Genomic DNA, 15,428 nt, shown 5'->3' with positions numbered 1-15,428 from the left:
GAACCTGCCTTATCCACCAGCATACAACCCAGCAGCGAGGGTTTGGTACCGGTATCTGTGGGGCTCACCGCACCCCTCGGGGCCCATCCCTTGGCCATACTGGGCGCCCTGGAACCCATACACCAGTAATATCCACCCTACCATGCCTCCCCCCCCCACTCTGCCCAGGCTCCTCCACCAGCACCATCGAGCTCTGAGGAATAAGTGGACATGGAGCCGTACCACCAGTTCCTACAGTCGCTTCCTCCTTACCGTATGAGGTTCTCATTTCTCCCTCCCTGTCTCCCCCAGACAATCACAGGCAGTATCAGGACCTGTGGCAGTGGACCTGGGCAAACCGCTGGAGGAGGTACAGGACCAGCTCCTAGACATCCTCCAGCCTCAGGGACCATCGAGGGTGGTGCTCCCTATCAATGATGCAATCCTCCAACCAGTAAGGGTAGTGTGCACACCGCTGCCTCCTGCACCCCCACACCAAAGTGTGCAGAGCAAAGGTACTTCATCCCAGCTAAGGACTTTTTCTTCTTCCAGGCCCTTCTTCCCCCCTAGCTCTTACATTGTGCACACAGTGGTGGAGTGGGCACGCCAGCACACACACAAGTACACCCTTCCAGACTGAGCAGCCAAACAATTGAACTTTTTTGGGAGAAAGGTCTGTTCCTCTGCTGTGCTGCAATTTCAGATTGGTAATTGCCAGGCTCTGCTAGCCAAGTACAATTTTAATAACTACCACAGATAGCGGAGTTCAGGGACAAGCTGCCTCCAGACAAGCAGCAGCAATTTCAGGTGGATGAAGAGCACCTGGTTGCCAAGGTGAGCCTCCAAACCGCAATTGATGTGGCTGACACATCCTCTCACTGCCTTGCAACTGGCATTGTAATGCACCGGGACTCATGACTCCAGTCATCTGGCTTTCCTTGGACGGTATAAACTACTATAGCGGACCACCGCTTTGATGAGGACAAGTTGTTTTAGTCAAAGACGGACGAGTCCCTTCACTTGTTGAAGGATTACAGAGCCATGTTACAATCCCTGGGGATCTATACAATGGCTCTAAGGCACAAGCAGCAACACCAGCAGTTCCTCCCCTACCTGGCCTAACACAAGCAGCAACAGGAAGCCCCATACAGACGACACCAGTCCAGCAACAGCGATCCACAGCCTCTGCTATGGCCGCCTCCTCGACCCTCTCCCACCAACACTGCAATTCCCAGTTTTGATGTGTTGATCAAGACCTGCAAACCCGTGGGGCCTCATGTCCTCTTCGGGGGGCCAGTTTGCACTGTTTGCCTACAGTTGGGGCAAAACCACGGACCATTTGGTACCGGAGGTCATCCACCACGGATATTCCATAGAATTTCTTGCTTTCCCCCCACATTTCTCCCCTCCTCCACTCCCCCCCTTCTCCAACAGGAAGCAGATGCCCTTCTCACAAAGGGAACCATAGAGTATGTGACCTCTCCCTACGCCTGGAGAGGCTTCTAATTCCCATACTTCCTCATCCCAAATTAGGGTGGAGGGCGCCCACCCCATTCTAGATCTTTGGCTACTAAACATCTTTATCAGAAAAGCCAAATTCCATTTGGTGATGCTGGCATCTGTTATCCCTTCCCTTCTTTGAAAAGTCATGGAAGACTGGAGAGATTCCAGACAACTGGAAAAGGGCAAGTTTAGTGCCAATCTATAAAAAGGGTAATAAGGACAACCCAGGAAATTTCAGACCAGTCAGCTTAACTTCTGTACCCGGAAAGATAACAGAGCAAATAATTAAGCAATTAATTTGCAAACATCTAGAAGATAAGGTGATAACTAAGTCAGCATGGATTTGTCAAGGACAAATCGTGTCAAACGAACCTGATAGCCTTTGACAGGGTAACTTGCCTTGAGGATAGGGGGAAGCGATAGATCTGGTATATCTTGACTTTCGTAAAGCTTTTGATACTGTCTCTCATGACCTTCTGATAAACAAACTAGGGAAATGCAACCTGTTTGGAAAACTGTTCCCAGAGAGTAATCAGTGGTTCACAGTCATGCTGGAAGGGCATAACAGGTGGGGTCCCACAGGGATCAGTTCTGGGTCCAGTTCTGTTCAATATTTTCATTAATTATTTAGATAATGGCATAGAGAGTACACTTATAAAGTTTGCGGACAATACCAAGCTGGGAGGGGTTGCAAGTGCTTTGGAGGTTAGAATTAAAATTCGAAATGGTCTGAAGTAAATAGGATGAAATTCAATAAGGACAAATGCAAAGTACTCCATTTAGGAAAGAATACTCAATTGCACACATACAAAATGGGAAATGACTGCTTAGGAATGAGTACTGCGGAAAGGGATCTGAGGGTTATAGTGGACCAGAAGCTAAATATGAGTCAGCAGTGTAACACTGTTGCAAAAAAAGCAAACATCATTCTGGGAGTGAATGAAGCATTAACAGGAGTGTTGCAAGCAAGACACGAGAAGTAATTCTTCCACTCTACTCCATACTGATTAGGCCTCAGCTGGAGTATTATGTCCAATTTTGGGTGCCACATTTCAGGAAAGATGTGGACAGATGGGAGAAAGTCCAGAGAAGAGCAACAAAAATTATTAAAAGTCTAGAAAACATGACCTATGAGGGAAGGTTGAAAAAGATTTAAAATGTTTATTTAGTCTGGAAAAGAGAAGACTGAGAGGGGACATAACTGTTTTCAAGTACATAGTTGTTACAAGGAGGAGGGAGAAAAATTGTTGTTCTTAACCTCAGGATAGGACTAAAAGCAATGGGCTTAAATAGTAGCAAGGGAGATTTAGGTTAGACATTAGGAAAAACTTCCTAACTTTCAGGATGGTTAAGCACTGGACTAAATTGTTTAGGGAGGTTGTGGAATATCATCATTGGAGATTTTTAAGAGCAGATTAGACAAACACCTGTCAGGAATGGTCTAGATAATACTTAGTCCTGCCATGAGTGCAGGGGACTGGACTAAATGACCTTTCGAGGTAACTTCTAGTCCTATGATTCCCCATGGGGCCTAGTTTGCTGCTCTTGACATGAGACATCTACTTCCACATCAACGTTCACCTGACCCACCGGAAATTTCTCAGTTTCCAGGTGGGACGCTACCACTACCAATTCTGAGTCCTCGCTTTCAGCATAGCAATGGCTCCATGGGTCTTCACAAAGGTCTTCACTGTTGTGGCAGCTCAAATGCACTGCCTCAGCTACTTGGTATATCTCTACCTGGACAGCTAGCTCCTTCTCGCACTATCCCAACAAGAACTCATCTCTGCCATCCTTGCCCTTCGTGCTCTCCTGACCTCTCTAGATATCTGCCTCAATGAGGAGAAATCAGTGCTCATACCTACACAATAAACTTTATTGGGGCGTGGCTCGACTCAGTTGCGGCACAGGCCTTCCTTCCAGCAGACTGCTTCACAACGCTGACAGCCATAGTTGTGGAACTGCACCACAACCCACACACCACGGTCCACCATAGCCTCTCCCTCCTGGGATATATGGCGGCCTTTATATCCGTGACACCTCACACACATCTACACATACATTGCCTCCAATTCTGGATCCTCTCCATCTACACACCCCCACGTGGACCATTTGGAGGCCAGAGTCACTGTCCCCCCGATCGTTCTGACCTCCATCACATGGGGGACCAACCCTTCCAAGGTTATGGTCGGTACTCCCTTCACCTCTCCCATCCCGCAGGCCATCATCACAGCAGACATCTCCTTGGGGACTAGGGGGCCCATCTAGACCATTACACAGCCCAGAGTTTCTCTACGCCAAAAGAGGCCAGAGTGCACATCAATGTGCTCGAACTGAGGGCAGTCCATTTTGCATGCCAGGTGTTTCTTCTCATTCGATCCCACCACATTCAACTACTCTCCAACACCATCACAGCGGTAGTGTACATCACCAAGCAGGATGGCGCCAAGTCTCCCCCTCTCTGTTCATAGTCCATCCATATTTGGAACCAATGCATCAAACATCATGTGAAACTCCAAGCAATGTACCTCCTGGGCACCCAAAATTCCCTGGGCAGCGTGCTCAGCAGGACTCACTACCTCAACCATGAGTGGGAATTGGACAATGCCACTTTTCACTATCTCTTCCTCAAATGGGGCACCCGATGGTGGGATCTCTTTGCCACTCATGAGAACCGCAAGTTGCCCCTTTATTTTTCCAGGGGAGCCATGGGGGGAGGACTCACAGGGTGACACTCTTCTCCTGCCCTGGACAGGTGACCTCTGCTATGCCTTCCCCCATTCCCATCCACCCATCAGTGCCACACAAGGTTCGATGGGACTGAGATACTGTAATACTCAGTCTCATTCTGACCCCATCAGTTGTGGTTCACAGACTTCCTCAGACTTTCCACCTGAGTACTACTCCACCTCAGAACACTCAGGGATCTCCTCACACAAGATTGGGGCTGAGTCCAGCATACCAACCTGGGCCCTCTTCACTTTGCAGCCTGGTTTTTGCTTGGGGATTGGGGTAGACTTATCTTGCTCCACTTTGGTATGACACATCCTTACACAAAGCGAGAGGGCATCCACCAGAGCCTGCTACCAAGTTAAATGGAGACCATTCATATTCATCTCATGGTCTCGCCTCGGTCACCATCTATTGAGTACAATCGCTATAAATATCATTCTCAATTACCTCCTCAAGCTTGAGATGTCAGGCCTTGCCTCAGCTCTATACAGATCTACCTGGCAGCCCTTAGTGCCTTTCGCCCCCGGTGGAGGGTGCCTCTGTGTTTATGCACCCTACCACCATCCGCTTCATGAAAGGTCTCCTCAATACCTTCCCACCAGTACTCTGGCCCACAGCCCAGTGGGACCTTAATCTCGTTCTTTCCGCTGTCACAAGACTGCCACTGGCTTGAAGGGTAATGTGCTCCCTCTCACATCTCTCCATGAAAGTCATGTTCTTAGTGGCCATTACCTCAGCTAGATGGGTCTGCGAACTGGCAGCCATGATGGCTGACCCCCCTCCCCACTGTATTCCATAAGGATTGTTTCCTTACAGCTACTCCTTAAGTTCCTGCCAAAAGTGGTGTCAGAGTTCCATCTTAATCAGTGCATTCACCTCCCTGTTTTCTGTCCCAAACTGCACGCCTCCCATGCACACAGGGTGCTGCATTCCCTCAAAGTCCGCCATGAGTTGGTGTTTTGACTCTGCACCTTTCATGCATCAGCCAAACTGTTTGAAACCATTGCCAACCAGTCCACGGATCAAGCCTTCTCCTCCCAGTGAATCTCCAAATGGGTCTCTGGGTGCATAAACGAATGATACACGCTATCTGATGTACCGCCGCCTGATAGTTACAGTGCACTCTACACGAATGCAAACCGTCACATTGGCCTGTCTTGTGGACATCTCATGGCAAGACATCTGTCAAGCAGCAACATGGCACTCAGTACACATGTGCATCTCCCCCTACGTCATTGCCCAAGGGGCAGCTGTGGATGCTGCAGTGGGCTGTGCCATACTGCAGACTGCACTTCCTCATACAACCTTGCACCCACCTCCACACTAATCACTCTTGCTACTCACCCATGTTTGGAATACCGGTAGGGACCATCACTTGGAGAAGAGGAGGGAGGTTACTTACCTGTAATTGGAGATTCTTCCAGATGTGTGGTCCCTATTTGTATCCCAATACTCGCCCTCCATCCTCTCTGCTATGAACTGGTCTAAGCAGGAGTAAGAGGGGGTCACTGGAGAGGCGTCAACCCGCACAGCCGATTATACTCTCGGCTGAGAGCACAAGGAGACGCACGTGTGGGTCAACTGACACTGCTAAGAATACCTTCTGGCTCTGGCGCATGGCACACGTGCACCCACGTTTGGAATACCAATAGGACCACACATCTCGAAGAACCTTCAGTTACAAGTAAGTAAGTTCCTTTTTGGCTTATGGGAGAACAATTTATAACTAATTTTCACTTATTTGACCTGCCTTGACATCCAGGGATGTTTGAAATGTTGGTATTGTTTCTGATTGCTATATGTTTGATTTCAGTAAATTCATTTTTTTATGGACTTGGATGGTGTAAGCACTTGGATAATTATCAAATGGTCAGAGTCTCTGCTGAACTTTATGAGGACTCCATTTTAATTTTAGTAAACCTTGGTGCTGTATTATGTGGAAAGAAAGTTTGTCTTGACATTTTAACCACAAATGTCTTGATGTAGTACAGGAAGTGCAGCACATTTATTAGCACTTCTGCCTTTTGTGATACTAATTTATAGGAATGATCTGTCTTGTGACACAGTTCTACTGTAGTGACAGTTATCTGTTTGCTGGGAAGTTGAACACTCCAGTTCATTAGAAATTCCAGAGGAGTTTGTGTGACTGTGTGGCTTTTTAAAACCTATTGCCACACACTCCAGTTTCTTATGTTCAGTAGTTTTGGCTTTATTGCTTTTCTGAGTCTGATTTGAGATTAGATGTGGTCTTCCAAATGTATAGTACTTGGACAAATGAAGGCTTAGAGTTTATATTTCCAACTAGAAGATGACGAAGTGGATGCTTCACAAAGGCATTCATCCTTGAGAAGTAATCATTGAATTATTAAGCTAACATTAATGTGAGAACCTCTAAAGATATTCAAAAGAATATGTAAATGCATTTTAAAGTTCTTCAGTAGGACTCTGTTTGAAGGACCTCTAGGGCTACTTTTTCCTGGAACTATGAAAACTACCATTTGGGTTGAGTGTGCTATCAGACCCTGAGGTGCACAAGTAATATAGAAGCTTTGATGGTACTTGAGACACACTACCACTGTGGAGGCTGGAAGGAAATTGTTGTTTGGTATGTAGACTTGTCAACAAAGTGTGTCCTTGGGTTTGGCTTTTTCATAGCTATTCGTAACAGCCTAGTCTTTCATGATTTTTAAACCATGAATGTGCTGATAAGACACTTACGTTGCCTATTAAACAGCAAACCACAGCATTCTTTGCGGGGTTTTAGTTCTCTTATGTAACTAATTTCTTAACTCTTTCCTAGCTCAATGTCAATTGCTGCTAGCCTTGTGAGTGAAGATACAAAGACCAAGTTTTTGAACAAAATGGGCCAGCTGACTACATCAGGTGCCATGTTGGCCAACGTGTTTCAGAGGAAGAAGTAAAATTTGGAAAAGAAATTCAAATAAACACTAAGATGGACCTCATGCAGACTGGTTCCTTGTACTTGAAGTACTTGCCTTTTTATTTCCCCTGTCTGATGTTCTTGTAGTATAATTTTATTCTAACCTCCAAAGATATTTGCACTGCTTTTGAATATCGCTGTGTATCTGTTAATTTTTGGGTTAACTGTGGTTGATATAAAACTGAATTCATAGTCTGTACCAAGTCCCTGTTCTGTGTTCTTGTCTTTCCAGCATTTTTTTATATAGTGAAAGGTATTTTTTATTTTATTTTCTGACAAGATTTCGGCAAATATCTGTATTATACACTGAGCTATTACAATGGTACTTAAAATAATGTAAATTTGAAGTCATTGTCATAAAGTAATAAAAGTGGAGATTACTTATGTATTTAAATTATAAAAAAGTAGTGCAGCATTTTTTATGTTTCTAAAATGACAAGGAAGAGCCACCAGCACTAGTCTCTGCTTTTTGGATTGTGTTTTTGTAAGTACTGTACATTTCCAGTCTAGCGGAATTGCAGCACATAATGTATAAAACTGCTTGCACTGCATTGGTCTATGGGAAACATTCAGCATTTCAGATGCTTCAGTGCGTATTCTGTAAGCAGTGTATCAGATTCTCCAGATAAACCTCTTCTATCTATTGGGGATTTTTTTTTTTTACTATAACTGAAGCACTTTAACTATTAGTCTACCTACTGAAAGGCACATGCCCTGATTAAAGAAAGTAAATTGATGATCAAGATTAATCTTACCAAGTAGTCAAGCTTAAAGTGTCTGAGTTCTCTAGGGTCTTGTAAGGTCCTCAGGTCAGAGCCAATGCACTGCACTAGAGATGTCTACAGACAGAACTATACGCAAAAGCAAAAGAGCAATCTCATCTTCCCCTCGCTGCACAGTAGTGTGCAGTATGATGGCTAAAAGCAATAATTAGATTGGTTAGCTTATCTAACTCAGTTCAGACTTTGGAAGAAAATATTTTAAATAATAAATTAATGACAATTTGTGACATACAAAATGTCTCTAAAATATTCTGAAATAGATTATATACGTGTTTATAAAATCCATATACCTATTTTTAGAGAATAAAAGCAATCTTTAAAAGCAGTGTCTTTAACAATTAGGGGTTTTTTAACAACGAAACATTGACAAAGCATCTTCACAAATTCCAAGTGTGTCCTTGTTCTTATGGACACTTCCACTATATTTTGGTTAATGTAAGCATCTGAATGTAATCTGAAGTGCACGTGTCAAACAAAAATTCTAAATGGAAAAAGTGAGATTCTCTGAAAGTGTCACAGTACCATTAGAATTTGATTGTATTAACTTTTTTGGCAACTGGGGAAGTGAAAAAAGTGAATAGATAACAAAAGGATAGATTTCTGAAACAGAATGTGGATGTAGTGTTCCCCATGCACATAGCTAATACCCACTACTGATATTCTTAACTACATTGTATCTTTGCCTAATGGCACTGGATGCACATTGCCCAACATACTTGCAAAGTGAGAACCTGCTACACCCACATCACAACAATCCTTTTTACACTGTACAGAGAGGCCTTTTAACAGACAGCTCAGTTCCTTCCCATAGTTGTTACCATGAAATAACTATGCTCTTACACACTATCTGACTGTGAAATGATGGAGACATTCCTGAAGAATTGGAAGTGGCTAACTTTCCTGTCAATTGTTCTGTTATAAATAAAGAGTTTTGCATACGAGCCTTGTATGTTTATTTCTAAGCATCACAAAGAAAGATTGCTACACCCAAATGGCTGCAAGGAATCTCTTCAGTTTCCCTCCAATTTGTGTGTGTGTGCGCGCGCGTGTCTGCGACCTACCTACAGGCATGTGTACTTTATTAGTTTAACTGATCTACGAAGTATGCCTGGCACAGATGTGGGCCTCATCTTGAAAAGGCAGGAGATGGAAAGTCACACAGGAGTTGCTTTCCCATAGCAAACCTCCACATTTGGAGAGCCTGGAAAGGAGTGGGGCACAGTTGCAAGGTCCATCAAAGTCCTGAATGCTTCATGAGGTCCCAAGGACGCCTATCAATTATGTTTTACATCTAAGCAAATTCTAAGACTTGGGATCTGTGTGCAGCAATACTGGCATAATTGGAGTCAAATGGAATGTTTGTGAATCATGAGAAATTACAGCCCTCCATAAACAGTCTAGTCAAGCATTAAATAGTAGTTTTATGGACTCTGTTTGTATGATTAAGTAGGCTGGAGTCTAGGCAATACCTATACAATTAAGAGCGAAGAATTGAAGTTTTGTGACCAGAGATAAGTCTCTGTGTGTGATGGATGGGTATGCCTGTCAGTCAGGGCAGTGCCGTGGGTGCACAGCTGAGATGTTTAAACTTGTCTATAATTACACACACACAAACATGTTGAAAACATTCAAAGGTGCACAGTCAAACATTGAAAAGTTAGAAAATGCCAAAATTAAGGTTGCCTGTGCATCCTTAAATCAGCCATGTGCATATGCATTTTGATAGTGTTTAATTATATTAACTCACACTATTTTTTCCACAGGTACCCTGCCTCAGTCAATGCTCTCAATTAAGGAGCAACTATTCCGTATTTTATTTTCTTGTTCTGTTTGATGGAATGCCTTATTTTCTGCACACTAGACAAACATTGCTCTGAATAAAGACATTAATTTTTGCATGTTTTTTTGTGGTGCTCATTACTACTGTATCTGAGTGCATCACGAACAAAATACATTTATTTTCACAACACCTGTGTGAGATGAAGGGGTATTACCCCCATGTTACAGACTGGAGGCACAGAAAGGTCAAAAGTATACAAGACTTTTCAAAATATACAGCATTGTATAGCACATTTATATGTTCAAAGCACAGCTCCCATTGACTTCAGTTGCAGCTGTGAGTGTTCAGCATTTCTGCAGATCAAACCCTAGGTTTCAGATGAGGCACCCAGAAAATGAGGAACACACAATTAGTGACCACAAGTGAAAAGTTTGGTTTAAGTAGGGTGACCAGACAGCAAGTGAAAAATCAGGATAGAGGGTGGGAGGGTAATAGGAGCCTATATAAGAAAAAGACTCAAATTGAGACTGTCCCTCTAAAATTGGGACATCGATCACCCTAGATTTAAGTGACTTGCTTAGCATCAAATAGGAACTGTCTCTCACAACCAGGTATAGAATCTAGTTCTTTATGGCAGCATTTAACCGCCTTAATCATGAGACTGTCAGTTCTCTGTCTACAATCCCCTGCCTCATTCACTACACCTTCCAACTTCTGCAACATACCAAGTAGAAGTTATCTATATAAGTCTCCATTACTACAAAAGCTGATTCATCCCCAGAGCAGATTCATCCTGTGCACTGAATGAGGCAGGGATCCTGTGGAAAATGTTGTGTGTGATCATGTAATTAGACTATCAGAATGTGTATGCACAATGTGGCAGAATTAAGGTTGCATTTGGCATTTCCTAGTTTTTTCAATGCTTGACTTTGCATCCTTAATGTTCTCTTAAAGTACTTGTATGTGTAATTTCCTAGGGATTTAGAAAAACAACCTGAAAAATAGAAATCCCATAATGTGCTATTATATTGACACCCCCATAGGTCATCAGCAGGGTTGGGAACTTCAGATTCTTCACACAGATCTCTGCCACCTGAGCTTACAGTAACAGTAACCTCAGTGGTTCGGAAGCCAAATTAGTGATCAACAGTACCCAAAAAAGACACAGTAGCATGAATTCATTTAACATATATATAATAGCTTTGGTTAATAATTAAATCACTGTTTCAATATTATGTGCTATAAAGAGCCACAGGAGAGACATTAGTCACTTTTGGCTCCCAAGCCTCAATTCTGAATATCATTGCTCTATTTGGACTAGCATTTGAGGGAAATGGAATGCTTTGTCAGTGGGTTTCAGATATTTGCTGACAAAGGAATGGTGAGTTTTGACTCTTGGGTTCCGAGGCCTCATACTGCCTCTAGTAAAACTTTCTTGGAATGCCTAAACATTATAGGTACCTTTTCCAGAGGGGAAAGTAAACCGGTATGGTATGGTACAGCCCGGACCGGACTGGCTTCCCTAGGCTGGTGATTTAAAGGGCCCGGGGCTCCTGCTGCTGTGGGGAGCCCCAGCCCTTTAAATCACTGCCGGAGCCCTGTCCCCGCTACCCCGGGGATCCAGCAGCAGGGCTCGGGCAGCGCTTTAAAGGGCTGAAGGCTCCCTGCAGCGGCCAGAGCCCCGGGCCCTTTAAATCCCCATGGGAGCCCTGCCGCAGCTACCCTGGGGCTCCAGCAGCGGGACTTCGGCAGCGATTTAAAGGGCCAGGGTCTCCCTGCTGCCTTAGCCCCGCAGTCTTTAAATCTTTATTTAAATACCCTGCCTCTTCCAATTGAGGCCATGCCTCTTTTGGTTGAGGCCACGCCCCTGCTCAGGACTCCGGCATACCGGTAAATCCTTTAACTTACTTTCACCCCTGACCTTTTCCAAACAAAGTATGGGTAATTCTATATTAGATCTCACTCTAACAAATAAAATGATCATAGAACTAAAAATTTGTGGTTGCCTAGGTACAGGTGATCATGACCTAATTATATTTGTTTTGTGCTAACCAAATAGGTCTGTTATTAGGCAGGGATGGTAAAATAGTAAATGTAGAAAAGTGAGAAGCATTCAGAAATATGTATTATTTTATTTTTGCAATGCTAATTGAAATAATTGCTATTCCAGCAGCAAGAGAAGTTGTTAAATAACAACTGCTAATGAATGCTTTAAATCTGCAGGGCCAGATAACTTGCACCCAAGAGTTTTAAAATAGTTGACTGAGGAGCGCTCTGACCTATTGATGTTGATATTTTACAAATTGTGGGATACAGAGGAAGTTCCAGACTGCAGGAAAACAATGAATGTGCCAATACACTTCTACCTCGATATAACGCTGTCCTCAGGAGCCAAAAAATCTTACTGCGTTATAGGTAAAACCGTGTTATATCGAACTCTATTTGATCTGCCAGAATGTGCAGCCCCGCCCCCTGGAGCCCTACTTTACCGCGTTGTATCCGAATTCGTGTTATATCGGGTGGTGTTATAACGGGGTAGAAGTGTATTTAAAAAGGATTAATGGGATGACCCTTGTATCTATAGGCTGGTTAGCTTGACGTCAGTCCTGAACAAAATCTTGCGAAGTCTGATGTGGAATGGAAGCAGTAAAGATTTAAAGGTTTGTTTTTATTGTTTGTATTATTGTAGCACCTAGCAACCCTAAAAGGACCCCATTGTGATAGGAGCTGTACAAACAGAACAAAAAGACAGTCCATGCCCCAAAGAGCTTACATCATTAATGCCAGTCAACACAGTTCACTGGAAGTAGGCTTTGTGGAACTTGATGGGAGTTTTTAAGATAGGTTTGGCTGGCAAAGGTAACTGGTGCCATAATATACTTGGAGTTCTGTAAGGTATTTGACTTAGTACTGCATAACATTCTGATTTAAAAACTAGCACTATACAGAATCAGAGTAACAGCCGTGTTAGTCTGTATCCGCAAAAAGAAGAACAGGAGTACTTGTGGCACCTTAGAGACTAACAAATTTATTAGAGCATAAGAAGTGGGCTGTAGTCCACGAAAGCTTATGCTCTAATAAATGTGTTAGTCTCTAAGGTGCCACAAGTACTCCTGTTCTTCTTTATACAGAATCAGTTCAGCACATATTGGATTAACTGTCTGGTTGATCAAAAAAAATAAAAAATTGTAAATAGTAAGTCATCATCCATCATCATCAGTCCCCTGCACTCATGGCAGGACTAAGTATTATCTAGACCAGTGGTCTCCAACCTTTTTATACCCAAGATCACTTTTTGAATCTAAGGGCAACTAAGGATTTACCCTGCCCCTTCCCTGAGGCCCCGCCCCTTCCCAAAGCCCTGCCCTGCTCACTCTATCCCCCTCTCTCCATTGCTCGCTCTCCACCCTCAGTCACTTTCACGGGGCTGGGGCAGGGGATTGGGGTCCAGGAGGGGGTGCGGGCTCTTGGCTGGGTCTGAGGGGTTCACAGTGTGGGAGGGCTCCGGGCTGAGCCTGGGGGTTGTGGTGCATAAGGAGGTGAGGGGTGCAGGAGGGGGTTCTGGGTTGGGGCAGTGTTGGGGTACAGGAGGGGGTACATGGTTCTAGCTCTGGGAGCGGGGTCAGGGCTGGGGGTTGGGGTGCAGGAGGGGTTATGGGTGCTGGCTCTAGAAGGGGGCTGGAGGCTAGGGTGCAGGAGGGGGTTTGGGGCACAGGAGGGGGGTATGGGATGCTGGCTGTGGGAGGGGATTCAGGGATGGGAGTTGGGGTGCGGCCTTCCACTGAGCAGCACTTACCTCTGGGGGCTCCAGGTCGGCGGCAGGTGCAGCGAGTCTAAGGCAGACTCGCTGCCTACGAGCCAATGGGAGCTGCGGGGGTGGTGCTTCAGGCAGGAGCAGCGTGCGGAGGGAGACCTGGGGCTGCAGTGGCCCTTCCGGGAGCAGTGTGGGGCTGGGATAGGCAGGGAGTCTGCCTTAGCGGCAGCCACCCTACACTGCTGCCAGAAATTGTGATCAACGGGGAGATCCTCTAGGATCGGCCAGTCGATCACAATAGACTATTTGGTGACCACTGATCTAGACCATTCCTGACAGGTGTTCAGGGCCGCCTGGGGGGCCCAAGTGGGGCAATTTGCCCCGGACCCCGCAGGGGCCCCCACGAGAGTTTTCGGAGGGTCTTCCGCGGCAGGTCCTTCAGTGCCACCGAACACACTCGGAGCGAGTGAAGGACCCACTGCCGAAGACCCAGAGCTCCTTCTGCTCTGGGCAGCAGTTTGGCGGCGAGGGCTCCTTCTGCTCCGGGTGTTCGGTGGCAGGTCCTTCACTCGCTCCGGGACCCGCCGCCGAAGTGCCCCAAAGACCTGCAATAGAAGGACCCCCCTGCCGCCAAAGACCCCAGGCTCCCTGAATCCTCTGGGCGGCCCTGCAGGTGTTTGTCTAACCTGTTCTTAAAAATCTCCAATGATGGAGATTCCACAACCTCCCTAGGCAATTTATCCCAGTGCTTAACCACCCTGACAATTAGGAAGTTTTTCCTAAAGTCCAACCTAAATCTCCCTTGCTGCAATTTAAGCCCATTGCTTCTTGTCCTATCCTCAGAGATTAACAACGATTCGTCTTCCTCCTCCGTACAGCTCTAGGCTTTTCTGTATTCTCCCCATCACTACGCGCTACATATTACCACTACTACTAGTTGGTGGGGCTAGAGGGGTGCTCCCCTGTTACTAAAGCTCCAATGGAGCTATGCTGCCAGAGGAGGTGTGGTGGCACAGAGCCTTTTTCATGGATGGCCCTTCCCATGCACCCCTTGTCATCTGCCAGGTTTGTAGCTGGAACCTGCAGCCTCTTCCACTAAGAGGCAAATCTCATCTCCTGACAGTATAGTATGGGGGAATCTCCAAGAGGGGGACCCTCCCAGAAGATTTATTCCAACATTTGTAATGTGAGAGGAAGCAAACTGGCCCACACATGTATAACAAGAAAAAAACCTCCAGTCCCTTGCATAGGCAGATGCCTGTTCATACTATCACTTTAAATACTTTCCTGAATACAACGAAGACTCTGTCGCAATGTATTTGATCTCTTCTACTACAAGAAATCGAGTTGGATCCCTAGGTCCTGGCCCCTACTGTGTTCCAGAGTCAGGAGAAGAAAATCTTCGATTCCCAAAGACAGGTATTTCATAAACTCCACTGGGAGCCAGAATGGAGCCAACAATAGAATGGCATTTCCATAGCATTTCTGGTTAGTGTATCTTAAATTACTATTAAATGTTAAACCATAGCCAAATACAAAAGGAGAGTGTTGCCTAAAGCATCATAATATGGATTAAAGCTGGAGGTGAAGCGTATTTGCTGCCCAGCTGTCAGGAGCTCATGGTCCCAGCCCTTAATACCTAGTAAATAGCCTGCAATGAGATAATTGCTGTTATAAACTGGAAGTGGGGAGAAAGAGGTGAAGATTTTGAGACAATAGGGTTTTAATTGAATAGGGTCTCCCTAGAGAATAAATATACTGCACTACTCAATCAAAATATGTGACTTATCTTAATATTCACTGTTGGTTGTGTTTTGGTTTTTTTTCTTTGTTATTTTTACTGCTCAGTTGATGTTATATCATAGTTTTAATGTTATTCTTAGTTTTCTCAATCAATTACATACAAAGGAGTATGGGGGCCAGCACAGACCACTGGATGATTTTGGAGAATGAGTA

The 15,428-nt window shown here is 44.9% G+C and overlaps 1 protein-coding gene across 3 annotated transcripts in view; it reads left to right on the top strand.

The window, feature by feature from the left end:
- Positions 1-8,014, top strand: part of RELCH (RAB11 binding and LisH domain, coiled-coil and HEAT repeat containing) — a 112,895-nt gene extending 104,881 nt beyond the window's left edge. For all 3 annotated transcript variants that reach the window (XM_054020081.1, XM_054020080.1, XM_054020084.1), the window contains one exon: positions 7,016-8,014. In XM_054020081.1, the coding sequence (XP_053876056.1) occupies positions 7,016-7,136 (121 nt within the window). In that variant the 3' untranslated portion in view covers positions 7,137-8,014. The remainder of the gene's footprint in view (positions 1-7,015) is intronic.
- Positions 8,015-15,428: the final 7,414 nt, after the last annotated feature.

The sequence above is a fragment of the Malaclemys terrapin genome, chromosome 2 (assembly GCF_027887155.1).
Source record: "Malaclemys terrapin pileata isolate rMalTer1 chromosome 2, rMalTer1.hap1, whole genome shotgun sequence".
NCBI classification, from domain to species: Eukaryota; Metazoa; Chordata; order Testudines; family Emydidae; genus Malaclemys; species Malaclemys terrapin.
The sequence above is the reverse complement of the archived record's forward strand: the minus strand, read 5'-3'. Positions and strand labels throughout refer to the sequence as shown.